This window comes from Dama dama, chromosome 13 (assembly GCF_033118175.1).
Source record: "Dama dama isolate Ldn47 chromosome 13, ASM3311817v1, whole genome shotgun sequence".
Lineage (NCBI taxonomy): Eukaryota > Metazoa > Chordata > Mammalia > Artiodactyla > Cervidae > Dama > Dama dama.
Window position 1 is genome coordinate 74,910,504 of NC_083693.1, and position 23,966 is coordinate 74,934,469.

General features: G+C 55.0%; 2 protein-coding genes across 15 annotated transcripts in view; both read left to right on the top strand.

Moving 5' to 3' along the window:
• The first annotated feature begins 9,899 nt into the window (after positions 1–9,899).
• Positions 9,900–11,105, top strand: LOC133068065 (uncharacterized). Its single transcript, XM_061159132.1, has one exon. The coding sequence runs from the start codon at positions 9,900–9,902 to the stop codon at positions 11,103–11,105; it is 1,206 nt and encodes a 401-aa protein (XP_061015115.1).
• A 6,013-nt stretch (positions 11,106–17,118) lies between these two features.
• The window catches only part of KLC1 (kinesin light chain 1), a 63,454-nt gene continuing 56,606 nt past the window's right edge, over positions 17,119–23,966 (top strand). For 10 of the 14 annotated variants that reach the window (XR_009695484.1, XM_061159515.1, XM_061159516.1 and 7 more), the window contains exon 1: positions 17,120–17,224. The gene's annotated coding sequence lies outside the window, so the exon portion shown is untranslated. Of the gene's footprint in view, positions 17,225–23,966 lie in introns of all 14 variants that reach the window. The other 4 variants (XR_009695485.1, XM_061159513.1, XM_061159514.1 and 1 more) reach the window with 1 other exon arrangement.

Consider the following 23,966-nt stretch of genomic DNA (forward strand, 5'->3'; position numbering starts at 1 on the left):
TTGAAGTCCAGTTGATTTCTAATATCTTGTTAGTTTCAGGTGTATAGCAAAGTGCTTCGATTATACATATATATGTATATATGTATGCCTATGTTCTTTTTAAATTATTTTCCATTATAGTAAATCCTTGTTTATCAAGAAAATTTTAATTACGTTTATTTACATGTGGCGCTAGTGATAAAGACTCCACCTGCAAATGCAGGAGGCCCCAGGTTCAATCCCTGGTTTGGGAAAATCCCCTGGCGGAGAAAATGCAACCCACTCCAGTATTCTAGCCTGCAGAATCCCATGGACGGAGGATCCTAAGGGCTACAATCCAGGGGGTCACAAAGAGTCAGACATGACAGAGCGCACACACACATTTGAGTCTAAATTTGTATGCTCAGTTTAAAAAAATTAGGTTGTTTTAAGATGATTCTGTCACAGCCATATTTAAATATTTTGATAGACTTTTAAATAATTACAGAATAAAAGTTATCTCAGTGATGTATTTTATTCTGCTTTTCCCAGAAAACATCTCTGATAGATTTAACGCTTCTGTTCTGCATTAAAAAGTAGAATAAAATTGTCTCTCTCCCCCTCTGTGTGTGGGTGCTGTTTATTCAGTTCAGTTCAGTCACTCAGTCGTGTCCAACTCTTTGCAACTCCAGGGCCCGCAGCACACCAGACCTCCCTGTCCATCACCAGCTACTCCCAGAGCTTGCTCAAACTCACGTCCATCAAGTCGGTGATGCCATCCAACCATCTCATCCTCTGTCTTCCCCTTCTCCTGCCCTCAATCTTTCCCAGCATCAGGGTTTTTTCCAATGAGTCAGCTCTTCGCATCAGGTGGCCAAAGTATCGGAGTTTCAGCTTCAACATCAGTCCTTCCAATGAATATTCAGGGCTGGTTTCCTTTAGGACGGACTGGTTTGATCTTGCAGTCCAAGAGACTCTCAAGCGTCTCCTCCAACACCACAGTTCAAAAGCATCAATTCTTCGGCGTTTAGCCTTCTTTATGGTCCAGCTCTCACATCCATACATGACCACTGGAAAGACCACAGCTTTGGCTGGATGGACCTTTGTTGGCAAAGTGACGGCGCTGCGCTCTCGCGCGCTCCCCAGGCTGGCCATCGGCTGCTGTCTGTAGACACTGGTTTTTAGTTGCTCGTGTTTGCTACCCCCTGAGAGGTCGGGGCACGCCCCGGGAAAGCGCCGCAAGGCAAATCCGGAGGCTGGCTAAACTTCCAGGGGCTGGCCCCCTGCAGCCTGGTCCAGTCAGGTGCCAACACAGAGCCCTCGGACACTGACCACCGCTGTAGCCCGCGCTTTCTTCCTTATATGAAAAGACCTGGCCTGGACGCCCGGCCCGGACTATGAAACCCCTCCCCACCCCTCATACCTTGCAGACTCCCTTTGTCTCCTCACTCACCCACCCCCGGGAGTTCTGCCCGAGAGCGGGGCTCAATAAAAGGCCTTTACTACCGGTCATTAGAGGCGGCTTTTTTTTTTTTCCTCCCGCGGCGTTTTCTAACACACACCCCCCCCCCCCCCCCAGCCCCACAAATGAACCAGGATGATCATCGGAAGCGCAGGGGACTCGGCCTGTCTGGTGCGAGTCACTGATGGTGCATCAGAATTGTATTTCCGTGTCGTAACCCTCACCGCGTATTGGACCGGCTGCCTCCGGAGGAGGGCCTGAAGAGCGGCTGTGTGCCAGCCTGCACTGAGGAGACTCCCAGGGAGACCAGCCCGGCCTCAGCCTCCTTGGCTGCAGTCACTCACCCAGCATGTTGCAAGTGTGAGTGGGGGGCAGTGCCCGGCACTGACCAGGCTCCTCACAAATGCAGAAGTTAGCGCCTAATAACATCCAAAGGGCCGGTTCCTGAGCACCTCCTGCCTCCACGGGGACAGGAAGCCGAGCCCCAGCACCAGCAGGAGTTTCAGAGGGAGGTGTCTGTAGGTAGCTGTGACATACGGAGTCGCCCCTCCTTGAATGAGCCTGCGCTTTGATCACCCCGTCCGTCCCCTGAGGAGACCCACCTCTGTGACCGCCCTCGTTGGAAGCCTGAACCCTGTGCAGAACGCCCCCCTCTGCTGGAGTGGACGAGCCTCATGTCAGAGCCCCGGCCACAGCTGCGGGCACTGGCTTGTGACGGCGTGGCCCATCTGCAGGGAAAGCGGAAGGCAGACAAGACTTGTTTTAAAAAGAAAGGAGCGTCCTAGTGTCTCCTTGCTGCCCCCCCAGGCTCAGCCACGATGGCCAGACGTCAAGTACAGCCCTGGCCGGGGGGGCGTCCCCTCTGACAGGACCCCTGCTGAGCCACCTGCACAGACCCAGCTCCCCGTCCCAGTGAGGGGCTTCCGCAGAGAACAAGGACGGGCCTCCCATCAGCCAGAGCCCCGCTGCACCTGGGCCCAAACTCCAGACTCTGAGACATGGGCCAGAGGTCACCAGGGGACATGACTGCCCCGTCCAGGGGAGGCAGCCTTCTTCCTGGTCGTCATGCCCAACTCCCACCCGGCTCCTCCCGCTGCCTGGCGCAGGGTCGGCCCTGGACACACAGATGCGCTAAGAGAGAGCCCTGTAGCCTGGACCCCTTTACTGAGTAATAGTAACAATGAGCCAGTGTTACTCCCTGCTGGGCACAGCTCGTGGAGCTTCGTTCAGATGGCTGCCTGGCATCCTCGGAGGAGCTCAGCGGCCCCTCAGAGCACAGGGTCCAGGCGGGCCGGGCCAGGCAGGCCCCTGCGCCCAGGGTGCCCTGGAATCAGACCTGCCCTGATTGGCCCGGCCGGGTCCTGGGCCCGCCCCCTGGCAGGGAGGATGGATGCTGAGAGCCCAGGTCGGAGGCGTCCCGTTCAGTGCCTGATGCACAAGGCTACTGCGGGGAGGGGGGCCATCTGTGAACAGAGCTGGCAGGAACCCTGGAGGGGCAGACACGTATGCAGTAAGGAGTAGATGATACAAAAGGTCACCAGATGCTCAGCGCCGGGAAAATAAGCAAGTGCGGGGTTCGGGACGGAGTGGATGGCAAAGATGCCTGACCCAGATCTGGGCAGAAGTGACTGAGGTCCTGGGGCTGCAGGGGGTCCGGCAGAGCCAAGATCAGCAGGATGGCCAGCGTGGTGGGACAATGGGAACCATGGGGGACAACGGTTTGGGGAGGTAGGCCAGGGCCTGGCAGGCCACCACACTGACCCTGGCTTTTCCCTTGAGTGTGAGGGGGGAGCCACAGAGGCCTCTGAGCAAGGGAGGCCGTGGCCTGATCACTCTGCAGGTGGCCAGGGCTGGGGAGGCCCTGCTAAGCTCCTACCAGGACTCGGGATGGCAAGGAAGGCGGCGCGAAGTAGCCTGTCCAGTCCAGGAGCCACTAGCCATTCGTGGCTATTTGTGTCTGTGTGTTCGTTGCTCAGTCATGTCCAACTCTGTGACCCCGTGGACTGTAGCCCACCCAGCTCCTCTGTCCATGGAATTCTCCAGGCCAGAATACTGGAGTGGGTTGCCATGTCCTTCTCCAGGGGATCTCCCTGACCCTGGGATGGAACCCTGGTCTCTTGCATAGCAGGTAGATTCTTCACCATTTGAGCCACAGGGAAGGCCTTTGATCTTAGCCAAAAGGCCGAGAAGAGAGAAGTGTGGTTCTTTAAATTTCAGTAAATGTAAAGCGAAGTTAAAACTCAGTCCCTCAGTTGCACTTGTTCAGTCGCTCAGTCGTGTCCGACTTTGCGAACTCCTGGACGGCAGCACGGCAGGCTTCCCTGTCCTTCACTACCTTCCAAAACGCTCAAACTCATGTCCATTGAGTCGGTGATCCAACCACCACCCGACCACCTCATCCTCAGTTGCCCCCTTCTCCTCCTGCCTTCAGTCTTTCCCAGCATCAGGGTCTTTTCCATGAGTCAGTTCTTCACATCAGGTGGCCCAGGTATTGGAGCTTCAGCTAGTGCTCGGTTGCCCCAGCCCTCGTCAAATGCCCAACAGCCACGTGTGGTTCAGGGCTACTGTGTCAAGCATCACATATTTGAAACATTTCCGTCATCACAGGAAGTCTTTGGTGCCAGGCCAGGAGCTGCGGTGAGGTGTGTTCTTCCTTCTCTGGTCCCGGGGCTGGCAGTCAGAGTGTGTGAGTGTGGGCTCAGCAGCAGGTGGGCTGGGACAGAGCTGAGAGCTGAGGAGCGGATGCAAGAGGCTGTGTCCCTGGGAGGGCAGATGGGCTGCTCAGGGGAGTCAGAACCTGGCCGGGTGGGGCAGGGATCCAGGAGATGCTCCGAGCCAGTCATAGCCACTCCGCTTTTCCCAGGATGTCTGTCTGGCATAAGCTGAGGCCACATGGCCTCAAGCGCTGGAGATGTGGCCGGGCTGAGCCGAGCTGTGCTGTGAGGCTGCACTGCTCCCCAGACTCCAGACTTAGCGTGAGAAAAGGAGTGCAAACCATCTCACAGCTTCTTATCTGTCCAGGAGATCACGTGCTGAAATGGTACTTAGATATATCGGGTTCAGTAAGATATATTTGTTGTTGTCCAGTCCCTCACTCATGTCTGACTCTTTGTGACCCCATGGACTGCAGCATGCCAGGCTTCCCTGTCCTTCATTATCTCCCAGAGTTTGCGCAGACTTAGGTCTGTTGACTTGGTAATGCCATCCAACTATCTTGTCCTCTGTCGTCCCCTTCTCCTCCTGCCCTCAATCTTTCCCAGCATCAGGGTCTTTTCCAGTGAGCTGGCTCTTCAAATCAGGTGGCCAAAGTATTGGAGCCTCAGCTGTAGCATCAGTCCTTCCAATGAGTATTCAGGGTTGATTTCCTTCAGGATTGACTGGTTTGATCTCCTTGCAGTCCAAGGGACTCTATTAAACAGCTTTAAAGGAAATTCTGGGACTTCCCTGGAGTTTCAGGGGCTAAGACTCTGTGCTTCCACTGCAGGGGGTCTGGGTTCAATCCCTGGTCAGAAAGGGAAGATCCCACATGCTGCAATGAAGGTCGAAGATCCTGTGTGCAGCCAAATAATTAAACATTTTTTTAAAAAAGGAAATCCAGACAGAGGCTGTAACATGGATAAACCTTGAGGACAGTGTATAAAGTAAAATACGCCAGACAGAAAAGGACACACTCTGTGTGATTCCACTTATATGAGGTACGTGCAGTCGGCTAACTCCCAGAGACAGGAAGTAGAGCAATGACTGCAGGGGCTGCAGGAGAGGTTATTGTTTAGTGGGTGTAGAATTCCAGCCTGGGAAGATGAAAAAGTTCCATGCCGATGGTGGTACAATAATGCGAATGTACTTTATGTTCCTGAACTGTACACCTACGGTAGCTTACAGAAATTATTTTAGTATGTTTATTTTGCAAGGAGATCAAATCAGTCAATCCTGAAGGAAATCAACCCTGAATATTCACTGCAAGGGCTGAAGCTGAAGCTGCAACACTTTGGCCACTTGATGCCAAGAGCGGACTCACTGGAAAAGACACTGATGCTGGGAAAGATTGAAGGCAGGAGGAGAAGGGGGCGGCAAAGGATGAGATGGTTATAGCATCACCGACTCAAGGGACATGAGTTTGAGCAAACTCCGGAGATAGTAGAAGACAGAGGAGCCTGGCATGCTGCGGTCCATGGAGTGTCGAAGAGTCAGACACAGCTGAGTGACCAGACAGCAACAACGTATTTTGCCCCAATTAAAAACAGTAATTTTTTTTCTGATAAAATTTGCTGAAGAAAGAACAATAATGTGTATATCTGTCTTAGTAAGGTTAGTTTCCCCTGCTTCTTTTCGCCTTTTTTTTTACTGTGGCGACCAGACAATTTTAAACAACAATGTGGCTTTACTTTAGTTTCCTGGTTCTGTGTCCTGGTGGTTCCCAAAAGGTGCGTCCACATCCTAAGCCTTCCTACCTGGGTGACCTGATTTGGAAGCAGAGACTTTGCAGAGATGATTAAGATAAGGATATCAGGAAGAGATCATCCTGGATTTAAGGGTGTCCTTCGAAAGGGGAGGGAGACGAGACCGAGACACACAAGGGGAGGCCGTGCACAGACAGGCGGACACAGAAGCTGAAGTGACACAGCATCTTCAAGCCAGGGGCCTCAGGAGCTGCCGGAAGCTGGGGAGAGGCCGGCGACAGCATCCAGAGGGAAGCAGCCATGCCTGTACCTCAGTCCCGACCTCTGACCTCCAGAGAGCACATTTCTGTGTTTGAAGGCCCCCAGTTTGTGGCCTTTTGTTCCAGCCACCACAGAAAACATACTCTGATGGGCTCCAGACTTATCGGTGAGTGAGGAGACGAGCAGGAGAGCTCACTGCATTTTGGATGAGATTGCGTTGATTCGCAGCCCTGAAAAAGGAGAAGGAGATTTATGTCTGATGGATCAGCAGCTTCTAGAATGAATCAATAAATGAAAATTTCCAGAGGCCCTACTAAAAGCCTCTTCCTGAATCCAATCTTCAGAGTCTAAGACGTGGGCAGAGGCTTCAGTCTCTCTCACTGCGGCAGCCAAGTGGGCACTCGACGTGGGGTCCAGGGACTAGACCTCAGTTGAGGCCTCGTGGCCAGTTTCCCCTCTTGAACCTCAGCTTCTCCATCTGTGAGGTGGGATCGTGCTGCCTGCCCTGGCTGGCTCTTGGGGAATGGATGTGCCAGACACGGGATGAGGTGGTCTGTGGTTTCTGAGCGTCTGCAGACGGGGTCACAGTGCTGGATGAAGCCAGAGGCCTTGGGTGCGGCTTAGAGGGGCCGGCAGAGCCCAGCCCAGGTGAGCTCACCTCAGCTCTTCAGAAGGCGACTGAGTTCCTCTGCAGCCCTGGCTGCGATGTGTCCCTTCACACAGTTCCCTGCTCGGCGCCTGCCCCTCCTGGCCCAGTCCTGCAGAGCCGTGCGGGGGGCCGGCACAGACAGAGGCCCACCCCAGGGCTGAGTCCTCCCTGGGTGCGGCAGCTGGGTCTGCTGGCTCCAGGGTTTCTGCCAGCCTGGCCTTCCCCTCTGCACGCGGGACCAGCGCGGCGGCCGTCGCGGGGGGCTGGGGGTGCTGCTCCTCTGGGTGCACTGGCCTTTGCCCACCTCCCCTCCCCGCCCCCCCTCGCGCCCTTCCTCCTGGGCAGTTCTCAGGTCACGTGGTCCCAGCTGGGCCGGCCTGCAGGTGACTCCAGTGGGCGGGGATAACGGGCCCTCCTCTCCCAAAGGTCAAGTGGGGACCAAGAAATCCATGAAGAGAGAAAACCTTTGTCAACGGCGCCCGCAGTCGCGCTCCCTACATAGTCAGGCGTGTCTGGCAGCCGGCGGTTTGTGGGAGGAAGGACGGAAGCCAGTCTGCAGGCAGGGACATGGGCCTGAGGGTTCAACAAACCTGACTGGCTGAGCCAGAGCAGACGTCTGCTTGGAGGTCTGCTTGGAGGTTCCCCACCGCACCCCACCCCCAGAAGGAAACGCCTGCTTTGAGCTCAGAGAGCCCCCTGTACAGAGGACCTGCCCTCAGCCTCCATTCTGTCCCCCGTCCAGCGGCAGCAGGCTCCCATCGCCTTACTCTGCCTGCAGTGCAGGAGACCTGGGTTCGATTCCTGGGTCAGGAAGATCCCCTGGAGGAGGGCATGGCAGCCCACTCCAGTATTCCTGCCTGGAGAATCCCATGGACAGAGGAGCCTGGAGGGATACAGCCCATGGGGTCGCAAAGAGTCAGACACGACTAACACTTTCCCTTTCAAGGTGAGGTGTTCTCCCAGAGGTGGGTTCCAGGGAGCTTGGGACCTGGGAGGTGGAATCCCGCTGAAGCCCCGGGCCAGGCGTTATGGGTGGATGAGAGGTGAGAGGCTCTTTCCTTCTGGACAGTGGGGCGCACAGATGTGATGTCTGGAACGGCTGCAGCCATTTCTGCTCCTATAAAGGGAGCCAGACTGAGGCCTGACCACACCCCCAGACAGAGACCGAAGGGAGAAAGCCACAGGAGAAAGCCTGACCATGGACCCGGGAGTCGGGAGGGGCAACGCACACAGGGATTCCCAACCGGGACAGGTGAAAAATCAGCCCCTAGGGTGCTGACTATATCCTCGTTCGTTATTTGCTCACACTCATTCATTCATTCATTTCACACACTCATTCATTCATTCAGCTCCACTGACCTAGGGGAACTGGGGTGGGTGGAAGGAGGAAGGGCCGGGTCTGTGCTCCAGGGCACTCGTGATGCTGGGAGACAGCTGGTCTCGCTGGATGAGGCTGGTGCCGTGGAGAGGCAGGAGAAGGCTGAGTCCTGAGGTGTCGGCGTGAGGCTGGCGCCATCAGCATCCAGAGCTTAAACCCCCAACAGCTCCTATTTGTGGGGGGGCTACAGCCTGTGCCGATTTCAGGAGACCTGGCACCTGCAGGGCTACTTTTTCTGTCTTAAAACGAGTAAGCTATGCATCTGGCCGTGTGAGGAGCCCCAGATTTGTGTCCTTGAGCAAGTCAACACCCCCTCCCTGGAACCACAGCCATCTCAGGTGAAAAGAGGGGGTGACCAAGAGGTTGTAGACCCCCGGGCCTTCAGCATTCTGTACAAGGATGGCTGATGGGGAGATGGGGAGATGATCTCTCCGGAGGGGCCTGGCCACCTGCCTCCAGGCTGCTCTTGCGCTGGGAGCGCAGAGCTGAGGCAGCAGAATCCTCAGGAGAGAGAAGGACCAGGAGGACTGCCTGGAGGAGGCCAACTGTGCTGGACCATAAAGTGTGGGGCTAGGTGGACGGGGCAGGGATCCGAGAGAACATGACAGGGTCAGTCCAGGCCGTGAATCCACTCAGGACCTTGGGGGCGGGGGCACGGGGCAGAGGGGACCACAACCCAGGCCTTCAGACCGCGAGAAGCCCCTCAGGCTCTGAGCCCTGCTGTAGACACCAGCCCTCCCCCGAGGGAGTGGCCACCATGGAGACTGGCTGAGCCCCTTCCCCGAGGAGGTGCCCCCAGGCGCTGCCACTGATCAGCGGTGCCCAGGGATCAGGGTGATACACGGGACTGGCACTCTTGAGACCTCTCCCAGCCACGGGCTCCTCCCAAGTTTCCCAGGGGCAGATGGGCAGCGTGATTATCCCCCCTTCCCAGGCGCAGTTGGGTCTGGATCTCTGGACTCCAGCAGGAACCTCCTGATTACAGGGGCGAGTGGACGGCTCAGGACTGGACGTGGTGCCTCCTCTTTCTCCCTCTCCCGTCCTCCGCCTTTAACACCCTGTCGTGACCACCAGGAGGACCTCACCTCAGCTGAGGGCAGGAAGGGGCCTCAGGGCTGCCTCTGTCTGTCCCCAGGTGTCAGGGGCTCTCAAAGAGCTGTGAGCACTGGAGGAACGGGGTCCTGCTGGGGGAACAAGCCACTCCCAAGCTCAGCGGCACAGCCTAGTGGTCTGTGCTCACGGCCAGCCTGGTCAGGAGTCTGGGCTGGGCATGCACACCTGGGGTGGCTTGTCCACGCTCTCGAACGTCTCAGGGGCGGGGGAATACCAGGGCTGGGGGCCTGCACCGTCCGGAGGCCTTTGCACTCACACGTCTGCAGGTGAAGCTGGCTGTCAGCTGGCCGTTTATGCAGGCTGCTCTGGCCCGTCTCACCTGGGGACTGCTCAGGCCTCCCAGCAGCATGGCAGCCAGGTGCCGAGAGTGAGCTTCCCAAGAGAGCCAGGCGGAGGCAGGATCAGCCCGTGAGAGCTGGCTTCTCATAGAGTGACACAGCGTCACTTCCACTGTAGCCCAGGCCTGCCCTGATTCACAGGGAGGGGACACTCATCTTTGCTGGGAGGAGTGTCAAAGTCACTTGGTAGGAAGAATGTGGTGGTAGTGGTGGTGGGGTGGGGCGGGGCGGGGGGTGGGGGGGAGATACTGAAGCTGCCATCTTTGGAAACTGTAAGCTGGGCCGGCAGCGGGGCTGGTCCTAAGACCACCCTGCTGCCACCCATCTTTCCCCTGAGATGATGGTTCATGCCTCCTCCTCACTCCGCACCACACCGCGCCTCCACACCGCGCCTCCACACCGCGCCTCCACACCGCGCCTCCACACTGCACCTCCACACCTGCAGCTCCACACCGCACCTCCACACCGCGCCTCCACAGCACACCTGCACACCGCGCCTCCACACCGCGCCTCCACACCTGCACCTCCACACCGCGCCTCCACACCTGCACCTCCACACCGCACCTCCACAGCACACCTCCACACCGCGCCTCCACACCGCGCCTCCACACCTGCACCTCCACACCGCACCTCCACAGCACACCTCCACACCGTGCCTCCACACCGCGCCTCCACACCTGCACCTCCACACCGCACCTCCACACCGCACCTCCACACCTGCAGCTCCACACCGCACCTCCACACCGCGCCTCCACAGCACACCTCCACACCGCGCCTCCACACCGCGCCTCCACACCGCGCCTCCACACCGCACCTCCACAGCACACCTCCACACCGCGCCTCCACACCGTGCCTCCACACCGCGCCTCCACACCGCACCTCCACACCGCACCTCCACACCGCGCCTCCACACCGCGCCTCCACACCTGCACCTCCACACCGTGCCTCCACACCGCGCCTCCACACCTGCACCTCCACACCGCACCTCCACACCGCACCTCCACACCGTGCCTCCACACCGCGCCTCCACAGCACACCTCCACACCGCGCCTCCACACCGCGCCTCCACACCGCACCTCCACAGCACACCTCCACACCGCGCCTCCACACCGCGCCTCCACACCTGCACCTCCACACCGCACCTCCACAGCACACCTCCACACCCCGCCTCCACACCGCGCCTCCACACCCCGCCTCCACACCGCGCCTCCACACCGCGCCTCCACACCGCGCCTCCACACCGCACCTCCACAGCACACCTCCACACCGCGCCTCCACAGCACACCTCCACACCGCGCCTCCACACCACGCCTCCACAGCGCGCCTCCACACCGCGCCTCCACAGCACACCTCCACACCGCGCCTCCACACCGCACCTCCACACCGCGCCTCCACACCACGCCTCCACACCTGCAGCTCCACACCGCGCCTCCACACCACACCTCCACACCTGCAGCTCCACACCACACCTCCACACCACACCTCCACACCACACCTCCACACCTGCAGCTCCACACCTGCGGCTTTGGAGCACATGTTCCAGTGAGGCCTGAGGCCTCCCAGCAGCCATCTCTGCTTGGCCAGCATCACCCCACCGTAATCCAGGGGTGGCACCCCTGGGGATTCCTGCTGGGAGGTATGACTGCCCTCTGTTCCAAACCATCTTTTCAAGGGTGCTAGGCTAGCAGATTGCCACATATGGAATGCTCATACACTGGGGTGTAACATGGCCAGTCACGAAGAAGATTTGGAAGTTTCTTATAAAACTAAATATGCCCCTTGCTCTATAACCTGGCAGTTCCAGTCCTAGGTATTCACCTGAGAGAGGAAAATGTATGTCCCCCACTTCTTTCCAACTGTGGTGCTGGAGAAGACTCTTGAGAGTCCCTTGGACTGCAAGGAGATGAAACCAGTCTATCCTAAAGGAAATCAGTCCTGAATGTTCATTGGAAGGACTGATGCTGAAGCTGAAGCTCCAATACTTTGGTCACGTGATGCAAAGAGCTGACTCATTGGAAAAAACCCTGATGCTGGGAAAGATAGAAGGCAGGAGGAGAAGGGGACGACAGAGGACAAGATGGTTGGATGGCATCACCGACTCAGTGGACATAAGTTTGAGCAAGCTCTGGGAGATAGTGGAGGACAGAGGAGCCTGGTGTGCTGCAGTCCATGGGGTCGCAAAGAGCTGGATACGACTGGACAACAACAGCATGTTCCCCAAAGACTTGTAGGAGAAAGGTTAGATCAGATTTATTCACAGTAAACAAAGTGGAAGCAGCCCAAGTCCCCGTCAATAGGAGGAAGGCGACAACAGGGGTGCAAACTTCTAGTTGCATGAAAGGCGCCAGGCACACAGGTAGACACCTGTGGTTCCATTTTACGTAAAATGCTTGAGCACCCAAAGCTCATCTACAGTGAAACCAAAGGAGACAGCAAAACACAACGTGGCTGGGCGACTGCCTGAGAAGGCACGTGAGGGAATTCTGTGCTGTGACGGGAGGTTTCCATTTTCTGATGGGGCTTTCAGTGACACAGCTGTGAGAATGTGTCAGAACGCACCAAATGGTCTCCTTAGGATGTATGCGGGCACTTTCCTGGAGGCCCAGTAGTTAAGACTCCCGGCTCCCAGTGCGGGGGGTGGGAGGGGGGGAGGGTTTGAACCCTAGTCAGGGAACTAGGTCCCACAAGCCTCAGGGAAGACCCCGGCGTGCTGCAGCTAAGACTGGGCACGTCCGAATAAATAAACAAAATTTAAAAAAAGAAAATTTAAAAATTAAAATAAAATTTGGAAAAAGAAAATTTAAAAATAAAATTAAAAAAAAAAAAAACACGTGCATTCTACGTTGTGTAGGTTTTTTCCTAAAAAAGAAGGAAATCAGGAACTGCACTCAGCATTCAGGAACGCTGGGGGCCCAGGGCACTCCTGCGGGCTCAGACTTCTCCAGCAGAACCCAGGCTTCACAACAGAACAAACAAACAAAAAAAACTAGAGGGCGGAGCTTCTCGCTGCAGCTCCCCCCCCCCCCCCCCCCCCCCCCCCCCCGCTCCTCGCCCCCGGCCCACCCCCGGCCCCTTCCCACCCGGCGTGCCGCTGTTTTCCCATTTGTCTGAGCGAGCGGTTCCCCGAGCTCAGTGAAGCCGGGCAGCGCCAGTTCTATAAAGGAAAAGCCCCTGAAAATCTGATAAATGCCATTTTCAGAACGGAAGCCCGAGAGGGTGTGGCCGGCCGCGGAGAGAGAGGCCGGCCGCTCGGGGGTCGGCCCGGGGGGTCTGGATGCCAGGCTTCCCCTCCCCGGGGGTGCGCCGGCCGGGAGAAGGCCCGAGAATGCCCACGCTGCTCCGGCCGGGCTGGCGGGCGGTGCCCAGGCTAGGGGCACGCGCGGTGGGGCCGGCGGGAAATTGGGGGGTCCTGGCCGCACGGCCTGTATTTACCCTCCCCCCTCCCTGCCCTTCCGCGGGAGCAACGCCCGTGTGGCCTGGGCCGACTGGTCAGGTCGCCCTCCGGACCCGAGGGATGCCACCAAAGTACCGCTTCCCGGCCCCTCCCGGGCAGGCCGGCTTCCTAACCCCTTCCTCCCTCCCTCCCTTCCTCCTTCTCAGGCCCTCTCGGGACTGGGGCCCGCTGCCGCCTCCCACCATCCCTGAAGACCGCGCAGGATCAAAGGGAAACCTCTGATCCCGGTCTCCCCCAAAGGGCTGCCTCTGGACACAGACAACCACAGACATTTTCAGTAAAAAGATGGATGCTTTAAAACCATGGTAAAATCGGGCCCCACTGTCCACTGGAGACACAAGGCTGTGTGGTTTGTTGGGTACTACGCTTTTGTTCCTGCAGTTCCTCCACTGGGGTGATCCCAGTTGCCATGTGAATGCCACTCTTGCAGGGGTCCCCTGATCCCTGGCCCACCTGGCCCACACTCCTCACCTAGCTAGCCTCCTAGGCTAGCCTCCTGTCTCAGCTGCTGCAGGCCCTGGGCTCCCCTGTGCAGGGGCGTTCTCCCCTTGCCCAGCCTTGCACCCAACATCAGTGGTTCTCAATAAATCCTGGCTCCAGTAGTCATGTATGGATGTGAGAGTTGGACCATAAAGAAAGCTGAGGGCTGAAGAACTGATGCTTTTGAACGGTGGTGTTGGAGTAGACTCTTGAGAGTCCCTTGGACTGCAAGGAGATCCAACCAGTCAATCCTAAGGGATATCAGTGCTGAATATTCATTGGAAGGACTGATGCTGAAGCTGAAACTCCAATACTTTGGCCACCTGATGTGAAGAACTGACTCATTGGGAAAGACCCTGATGCTGGGAAAGACTGAAGGGAGAAGAACAGGATGACCGAGGCTGAGATGGTTGGATGGCGTCACTGATGCAATGGATATGAGTTTGAGTAAGCTCCGGGAGTTGGTGATGGACAGGGAAGCCTGGTGTGCTGCAGTCCATGGAGTTGCAAAGAGTCGGACACGACTAAGTGATTGAACTGAACTGAACCCTCCCAGACTGTGTGTGATGCCTCAGTGACTCCAAATAGCAGGAGTTTAGCATTTAGCGTGTTTTTTTTTCTTCCCCACTCTTCATTGACCAGGGACGTCAGTCACTGCTCCATCTGCGCCTTGGGGGCTGTACAGTGGCCCCAGCTTCTGTCTTGACCTACAGGCTGCCTGCTGATGTCTCGGGGTTAGAACAGGGGCGTGGAAGGTGCAAAGGAGACAGAAACAGAGGAGGGCAGGAGGATGGAGAGACAGAGACAGGCAGAGAGAGTGAGGCGGCGGCCACGGCTGCCTTTCCAGAACGGAAGATCACTTACCCGGGATGAGGAGGGAGGAACCCCTAGTCCTGCCTATGGGGTGGGGTGCCCACTGGCCCCCCCAGGCACAGCCTCACGCCTCCAGGACCCAGGCTGGTCAGGCAGGCTGTTGGCTACAGGGATGTGCAAACGTGTTGCCCGCCTCCAGGTTTATGGGAAGGACAGATGAAGGCTTCGCTGCCCCTGCAGAGGCTTCCCCACCACAAAGGCATCAACTCCTGGCTCTGCGGGTGCCTGCACACGGAGACCCAGGGCCTGCCATTTGTTCCTAAAGCTGAATGAATGCCTCTTCCCCAGGATGCAGCAAGCAGACCTCCGAACATGCAGGGCCTCAGCTGCGACATCTATAAAATGGAAACAGTGGCACTTCTCTTAGGAGTCACGGTGAGAGTCAGAGGACTGAAGGAGACAGGATGCCTGGGATCCTCAGGGAGGATGGACAGATGGACAGATGTTTGCCGGTCTCAGTGGGAGGCCATGGGTGAGGATAGGCGCTCCGCCCAGCTGCCCGGAGGAGGGTGCCTCGCTGTGCTTCCAAGAGGGTCCCCGGGTATGATGGATGATTGCCCTTTTCTCTTTTTGTCATCGCTTCAGATTCATTCCCACCCGAGGACTTTTGCCTGGAGTATCCTCGTGTCCCCAGCTGCTTTGCAGTTGGCTCCTTTCTGTTGCAGATCTCAGCTCACTTGCCTGCCTCAGAGTTGACCCTATCACCTTGCCTCTGCCAGTGGTGATCGTGTGTGCCTGTTCAGTCACTCAGTCGTGCCTGACTCTTGCAACCGCATGGGCTGTAGCCCACCAGGTTCCCCTTGGTTGTGAGATTTTCCAGGCAAGCATTTCCTTCTCCAGGGGATCTTCCCAACCCAGGGATCCAACCCGAGTCTCCAGCTTGGCAGACTGATTCTTTACCACTGAGCCACCTAGGCATCATTGAGCACTGCAGAAGCAAGAGCAGGTATCTTCTGTATCCTGTTTACCAGCGCATGTTGCCTCTTATGTGGACCACTGGCAGTTCAACAGATATTTGTTGAGAGAATAAAAGAACGAGATAATAGGGCCTGAACAGCTTGGCAGCAGTGGGGATGTAGGAGGGGTGGGCTCGAGCAATCGTAAAGATGTCCACTTTTGGCCACCCATCGGAAAAGGGCATGAGCATCCCAGGCCCCTCACTTGCTTCCATGATGGGTGAGTGGCAGGAACAGTCACCGAGCCCAGAGTCACGGATGGAGGAGGAAGCCTCGCTCAGCCTGCTCCTCCTCCTCTGCAGCACTGTGGTCACAGCTGCCCGCCATGCCCAGTCTAAGGCGGTTGTTGAGGAGCAGGTCACATCCAGGCTGCGGTGTGGCTGACCCAGTGAGGGAGTGTGGAGGGGTGGTTTGATTGACTGCTGGTCTCTCTCTGCCCAGTAATTGCTGTGTCACTTTAGGAGAGTCCCCACTTTTAGCTCAACTTCGCATTTATAAAGGAAAGCAAAGGAGCTGGACCTTCCTGTGAAAATCTAGGGGCATTTACCTCCTCCTGGGTGACTCAGTAATTGCAGGGTTAAAATGGCTGCTGGTGCTGGGGTGGTGACATCTGAACAGCTCAGCAGCTCGAAAGCAAGTGTGTGGGGGGTGGGGGGTGGGGCCGGCGCAGAAAGCCCTCCTGGTTGATCATGCCCCTTGGGACCTCTGCAGGCACGGGGGTGGGGTGGGGAGGACGAGGTTCTCCCAAGCTGGTGGCAGGCAAGGAAAGCTGAGCCTTGCCCACTGCATCAGCACGTCCTCTGGGCTGGCTGCTGAGTCAGGCCCGCAGAACCGCGATGCAGCAGGATGGGGCCCAGCAGCACTGCCTGACCTGGAAGTACTGCCCTTCGGGCTGGGCTGGAGGTCATGGCACCGCGCGGCCAGGGGTGTGCCCTGGCGACGGCTGCCGGGTGGGGTCCGACAGCAGAGGTGGCATCTCTGTTTTTGCCAGGAAGTAGGGGTTAAGTAAGCAGCCCACCCCGATTGTGAGCCTGGGGTGCGGTTCCTGCGAGGCCTTGGTGGCCGAGGGGAGAGCCTGGACAGTGCGTTTGAGCTCGGGCCCTCTAAGACCCGATGGCCCAGGGGCGAGGGAATGAGACGATGGGCAGGGCCTGGGGGCCTGGGAGCCAGGTCTCCACCAAAGACTGGATTTTTCTGGACAGTGGCCTCCTGGCTTAGCCTAGCGCCTCTGGACCCTTTCCTTTGGTGGGGCTGGCGAAAGCTCCGCTAGCCCACCCCGCCTCAAGGGTTCTGGAAAGATTTAAGTGAGCACATAAAGCATGAGAATAAACATTATTCCTGCTACGTGAGAGCGCGAATCGGCGCGCCCGGGAGGGAAAGGCCCAGGCGTGGTGCTGACCGGCCGTGCTCTCCTAGCGCCTTCCTCAGGCCCCCTTCCGCCCCGTACCCCCGCGGGGCCGCCCCAGGAGGGCCCCCTCCCCGCCCCCGGGCCGGGGACCGCATCTCCATCCCCGAGGCGCGCTCCGCCCGCCCAGCCCCGGGCTCCCGGGCCGCCCCGCCCCACGGCGGCGGGGCAGGTGACGTCACGGAGGCGCGCGGCATGATGGGGCGGGAGCTCCGAGCCGGGGGAGGGACGCGGAGACGCCATTTTCGGCGGCGCGAGCGGCGGAGCCGGAGCCTGCCGGGCGCGGAGCTGCAGCTGCGAGGAGCAGCAGCGGGAGACAGCGCGCGCGGGCGGCCGAGGATGCTGCGGGGCGGCCGCGCCAGCGCCCATCGCTCGTGACCGCGGCGCCGCGCCCGAGGCGGCTGAGGCGGCGGCCCCCGGCGGCCCCGGCTCCGCGCACGCGCCCGCACCCTCCCGGTGCTGACAGCGCGAGCGCGCAGACCCGCGGGAGCAGCACGGTGAGTCGGCGGCCGGCCCGGGTTCCCCCGCCGCGCCCGTGTCCCCCCGCCGGCCGCAGTCCTCGGGCAGGCGCGTGCGCTTTCCCCCCGGCCGCTGCCCCTGCAGGCCCCGGCCCCCTCCCGCCGCGGCTTCTGCGGGTCCGGGCGCCCTTCGCCCGCCCGCCTCGCCCCGGCCCCGCCCGGCCAGCATCTCAGTCCCGGCCCTGCATCCCGCCCGGCCCCGCCGCGGGGACAGCTGGGGTCCCGGGAGCCGCCCCGGGAGGGGGCCCGGGGCGCGCGGGGAGGGGGCGGTCGGCCCGGCTGGCTTTGTCCGAGCTCGTCCCCTTCCTTCCGGCCTCCGCCCTCTCCCGCGGCACCGCCCTGGGCGGACGCGCCTGTCACGCTCCCGGGCTGGCGGCCGGAGGCTCGGAAGCGTGCTTGGTCCCTCCGGAGAGGCCGGCTGGACCCCGCCCGCCCGTGACCCCTTTCTTCCAGTGACAGACCCTCGACGCCTCACCCACAGCGTTCGCCTAGGTTGGAGTTGCGCCTGCTTAACCTGCAGCCATCGCTGCCCTGGAATACGTACTCTGGTCACATTTGCTGCACATTTTTCTTTAAAAAATGAAAAGATTTGTAGAGCCAGGCAGTTTTGTATTAAAGATTATGTATTGTTGCTTTTTTTTAACCTTTTCCTTAAGCAACATATTCAGAGTTTGCATATTAACCGTTTGATAAGGAGTTCTTGGAAAAAAATGTTTTTCTAAAAGTGTGAGAGCAGAACATTTGTGATACACCATTTAAATTGCTGTGTGAAGGGTCAGTTGGTTCTTTGATTCTTTGCATGGGTTAAATTTTTAGACTTTCTTTGTAGAGCATGACTAAGCCATTGATCGGAATAATTAGCTCAGTATATACATTGTAATAGTTCAGTGAATAGTTCCATTAGAAATTGGAACAGCGTCCTTAAATCTCATAATCTTATTTAGGATGACCCTCTTTCAGGGACTGGCAGCAAGACTTGTTAAGGTGGGAAATTTGATCCGTTGTTCTGTTTTCTAGGTACTTCTAACAGTACAGACATACTAGATGCTAAAAATTCCAAATTGTGTGGGATTGTATGTGGGGGGAGGACCCTCTCTTAAGAGCCAGTTTCTCCGAGTCATCCAAGGATGCAGCCTCATGTTGCAGACGCGTCTGGCCACCCCGTGCTGTCATGACATGACAGGGGGGTGGTCACCTCACTGTGTCCTGGCTCGGTCACCTAGCTTGGCAGTGTTTTCTAAGAGTACTGTCTACAGTGCATAGTGAAGAAAGGCATGCATGGGAATCGCCAGCAAGGAGGAGGGAGGAGAAGGCTCTGAGGAGAGGCACCTAATACCTAAAATATTTTATAGTAAGTAAAAGCTTAACTGCAGTTACTTACGTTTTACATTGTTTTAAAAAATTATACCTTCTTAAGCATGTTTCATAATGTTGAAAAATAAGTCAATGTGTAGCTTTCCATGTAGGGCTATAAACTATCTCAGACTATAAGTCTATAAAAAGAAAACTAGAAATAGAAAAATGAAAAGTTAAATAAACTATAGGGTTCATATAACCTGGAGTGTAAGTGAAATATAAGAAAGCAGAACTTTATTAACAAATATATGATCAGTACAAAAGTGCTGGGAAATTTAAATGTCAGCTTTGTGGCCTGGGATAAACATGATTAGCCTGTTAAGATGCGAAGGCACGGTCTTATGTGTCCGTTGAGAACCGGCTGAGTGGTAGGTGCTCTGCTGAGGAGTCGCTGTCCTCGGGGGCAGACATAGACGACAGTAAACGTGTGCTGAATGCTCTGTGCAAGTTAGTCTGGCTGTGAGACTTGAAAAGTGGGGCGGGCCTGGGAGTGGTGATGCTGCAGATTGGGAAGGGGCGAGGTTGAGGCAGGAGAGGCAGTGTGTGCAGAGGGCTCGGGGCGCTCCTGAGGACACAGCTTCCGAGTTACCAGGCGGGGCGAGAGGAGCCCGGGAGCAGAAGAATTAGGGAGGGACTGACGGGGAAGGGTGGGGCTGCAGGCGGTTTTCAGCCCGTCCCTCCTCTGCTAAAGTTCTCGCAGTGTTCTGAAGTGCCCCAGCCCATCTTTCCCCCTCATCTTCTGTCTTGCCCTCATCCAGGTATGTCCAGGCGCATCTGGAGTCTGCTTCTTTGGGTGTCAGTGTGTCCTCAATTCCCCAAGCACTCCTTGGCATGTCTCACTATTTGCAATACTACTTCATTTTACTTATTATTATTTTTCTTTCTTTCTTTTTTTTTTGCCATACCACTTGACTTTTGGGATCTTAGTTCCCCGACCAGGGATCGAACTGGGCCCTTGGCAGGGAGAGCATGGAGTCCTGACCACTGGACCGCCAGGAGATTCCCTACTTAATTATTTTCTTGTTTAGTTTATCATCTGTCTCCTCCACTTACATCCACAGTCTCCACCAGGGCGCTGGTGTGTTCAGTGTCGCTCCTTGGCATGTAACGTGAATAATGCATCTAGGATCACTTCCTTGTCTTTCACTTGGGTGACTCACTGGCAGGTGAGGCCCACCACGATGGGAAAAATGGGAGGAGGTGGTGAGCGTGGGTTTGGGTCAGTTAAATCCACAGTGCTTATGGGTGGCCAAGTGGATTGGTGGTCAGTCGGAGATCAGGTCTGGAACTCAAGACAAAGAGTTAGGCTGGAGATAAAGATTTGGGAGCATCTGACCTTTGGTAGTGATTGCGGAGTACCCTAGGATAGGGAAGCCCAGGGACACGGAGGAGGAGGAGGAGGGTAGTATCCCGTTGGCTAAGAGGCAAAGGAAGATTTGGACAGCAAAGTATTGGATTTGGTTCTGGACGGCTACTAGTGACCTTTTTAAGTTTTCCTGAGACTACATTGCTTTCCGGAGAAGGTAATGGCAACCCACTCCAGTACTCTTGCCTGGACAATCCCGTGGACAGAGGAGCCTGGTAGGCTGCAGTCCTTGGGGTGAAGAGTTGGACACGTCTGAGCGACTTCACTTTCACTTTTCACTTTCATGCACTGGAGAAGGAAATGGCAACCCAGTCCAGTGTTCTTGCCTGGAGAATCCCAGGGACGGGGGAGCCTGGCGGGCTGCCGTCTAGGGGTCGTACAGAGTCGGACACGACCGATGCGACTTAGCAGCAGCAGCAGCAGCAGCATTTTGCTTTCCAAGGCAGGAAAGCTAGTTGAGAGATGATCTGCATTTTTTCTCCCAAGCTGTTCTTGTGCCATTCTGTCCTGTAGCTTGCTGGCTAATATACTCTTAGATCAGAAATGAACTATGATTTTGTATTTTACTTAGTTTTGAGAATATTTTTAAAATTAATTTTTATTTTTGACTGCTCCAGGTTCTCATTGCTGTGCTCGGGCTATCTCTGGTTGTCACGAGTCGGGGCTACTCTTTGTTGCCGTGCCGGGGCTTCTGATTCAGTGGCTTCTCTTGTTGCAGAGCTTCGGCTCTACGTGCACGGGCTTAGTTGCCCCTAAGCATGTGGGATCTTCTTGGAACATGGATCGAACCTGTGTCCCCTGTATTGGCAGGCTGATTCTTAACCACTGGACCACCAGGGAAGTCCTGTGATTTTATTTTTAATTGACTTTTGCAGGCAGACGAGAGCTTTTAAATATACTTGGCGTGTTGTGTTGTTGATAACTTAATAAAGCAGATGTAACAACAGACTAGTTCCAAATAGGAAAAGGAGTATGTCAAGGCTGTATATTGTCACCCTACTTATTTATATGCAGAGTACATCATGAGAAACGCTGGGCTGGAAGAAGCACAAGCTGGAATCAAGATTGCTGGGAGAAATATCAATAACCTCAGATATGCAGATGACACCACCCTTATGGCGGAAAGTGAAGAGGAACTAAAAAGCCTCTTGATGAAAGTGAAAGAGGAGAGTGAAAAAGTTGGCTTAAAGCTCAACATTGAGAACACTAAGATCATGGCATCTGGTCCCATCACTTCATGGCAAATAGATGGGGAAACAGTGGAAACAGTGTCAGACTTTATTTTTTTGGGTTCCAGAATCACTGTAGATGGTGACTGCAGCCATGAAATTAAAAGATGCTTACTCCTTGAAAGTTATGACCAACCTAGATAGCATATTAAAAAGCAGAGACATTACTTTGCCAACAAAGGTCCATCTAGTCAAGGCTATGGTTTTTCCAGTGGTCGTGTATGGATGTGAAAGTTGGAGTGTGAAGAAAGCTGAGCACCGAAGAATTACTGCCTTTGAACTGTGGTGTTGGAGAAGACTCTTGAGAGTCCCTTGGACTGCAAGAAGATCCAGCCAGTCCATTCTAAAGGAGATCAGTCCTGGGTGTTCATTGGAAGGACTGATGCTGAAGCTGAAGCTCCAATACTTTGGCCACCTTATGCGAAGAGTTGACTCACTGGAAAAGACCCTGATGCTGGGAGGGATTGGGGGCAGGAGAAGAAGGGGACGACAGAGGATGAGATGGCTGGATGGCATCACCGACTTGATGGACATGAGTTTGAGTAAACTCCAGGAGTTGGTGATGGACAGGGAGGCCTGGAGTGCTGCAATTCATGGGGTCACAAAGAGTCGGACACGACTGAGTGGCTGAAGTGAACTGAAGTGACTATCAAAAGAACAAACAATTTAAGCTAAGTGCATATATAAAGTAGAAGTTATTTCCTTGGTTCTAAAATATCCCAGTTACTTCAACTTCAACCTTGGATTGTTCCCTTTGATGGTATGTTGTGGAAATTTAAGCTCCGCCTCTTTGAAGTTACTACTACTGATAAAACTGGTGGTGGTGAATGTGTCACTGTGCTCGGTGAACTTGCTACAGTCATCACTTCCATCTTGTTGCTGGGGAAATTGAGGATTGGAGACATTTGATAAGGTTTCGGCAACCAGAGGTATATAGCTGTGAAGTCAGGCTTCTAACTTGTCTTTTTCTTGCATGTTTCAAGTTTTGAATCACTAATCACAGCAGTATTAAGCTCAGTCTTCCAGTTGCCTTCCCTGGGAAGCAACTGCCCCATTTCCTTCATTTCAGAAGCCCAGTGGTGCAGCGGGGTCATGGTCACTCCTTGAAGTTTCTGTCTAAGGTGTAGTGCTTCGGGTCACCACGCTGGTGTATTTGTGTTCTTCACAGAGGCTCACGCAGGCTGTGTGGTCAGTGAGAGCTGATTGAGTCTTCATTCTTATGGTGATTATGGTGTTGTGTTTTCTCTTAAATTCACTTACTCTGTTTAAAAATGACTTGTGTTATTGACCAAATGGGAAGACTATGTTGATTTCTATTTTTTTTTAGATTGTGATCTTAAAAAAACCCAATTTACCATCTTAATCATTTTTAAATAAGTTCAGTAGTCTTATAAACATATTTACATCATTGTCCAGTAAGTCTCTAGAACTTTTTCATCTTTTAAAACTAAAGCTCTGTATCCATTAAATAACTCCCTATTTGCCCTATCCCCGTAGCCCATGGCAACCACAATTCTGCTTCCTGTTTCTGTAGCTTTGTCTACCTTAAATGCTTCACTACCTTAAATGCTTCACACGGCTGGAGTCCTGCAGTTTTTGTCTTTGTGACTGGGTTCTTTCACTTGGCATGGTCTTCTCAAGATTCTTCTGTAATTTCTGTCCTTTTAAACTAAAACATCATTAAGTCCTAAAGCTTTTTGTGTGTGTGATGTTTATATTAGTTATCTATTTACCATATAATTACTGCAGATTTAGTTGCTTAAAACAGTAACCTTTGTTGTCTCTGAGTCTCTGTGGGTGAGGGGTCCGGGCGTGACTGGCTGCAGCCTCTGCTCGGAGCTCACGTGGCTTGTGCTGGGCTCAGTTCTCCTCCAGAGTTCAGGGCGCTCTTGTAAACTCTTCTGGTTGTGGCACAGTTCAGTTGTTTTGACTGTAGGACTGACGTCCTGGTTTTCTCACCGACTGGTCTCTTGCTGACGGCTGGCTCTCTCAGCTCCTGGAGGTGGCCTGCACTCCCCTGCCAGCAACACTGATTTTCTTCTATAACTCCAGCTTAGTTCTGTCTGTTCTAAAATATCATATAAATGAGATTAAACAGTATGTACATTTTGCATCCAGCTTCTTTCCCAGCATAACCATTTAAAATTCAACACATGGAATAGCGTGTGTCAGTGGTCTGTCCCTTTCTGTTGCTGAGTAGTGTTCCCATGTACAGATCTACCATGGTCTAGCCATTTTCCTCATGTGCATCTGGGGCAGGGAGTACTCATTCTTGTAAGGACTGTGGACGTACGTTTTTTTTTTTTGGCCAGGTCATGTGGGGTCTTAGTTCACTGAAACCCATGTCCCCTGTGGTGGAAGCTCTTAACCACTGGACTGCCAGGGAAGTCCCACATTTTCATTTCTTTTGCATAAATACCAGGGAGAGGAATAACTTATAGGATAGGTGTAGGATTGACCTTGAAGACACTGCCAGCTTTCCAGAGTGGTTGTGCGTTTGACACTCTTCTCCAGCTTTTGGTATTGTCTGCTTCATCATAGCGGCTGCTGGCTAGTGGCGTCTTCTGATGGGTTTAGGGCACCTTTTCCAGATGACTAATGATGGTGAGCACTTGTTAACATACTTGCCTTTTATATACCTGCTGTTGTGAAGTGTCTGTTCAATTATTTTGCCCATTTAAAAACAATTTTTAAAAAAATTATTGATTGTAGGAGTTCTCTAGGTATTTGGATTTGTGTCTTTTGCCATATGTTGGAAATATTTTTTCCA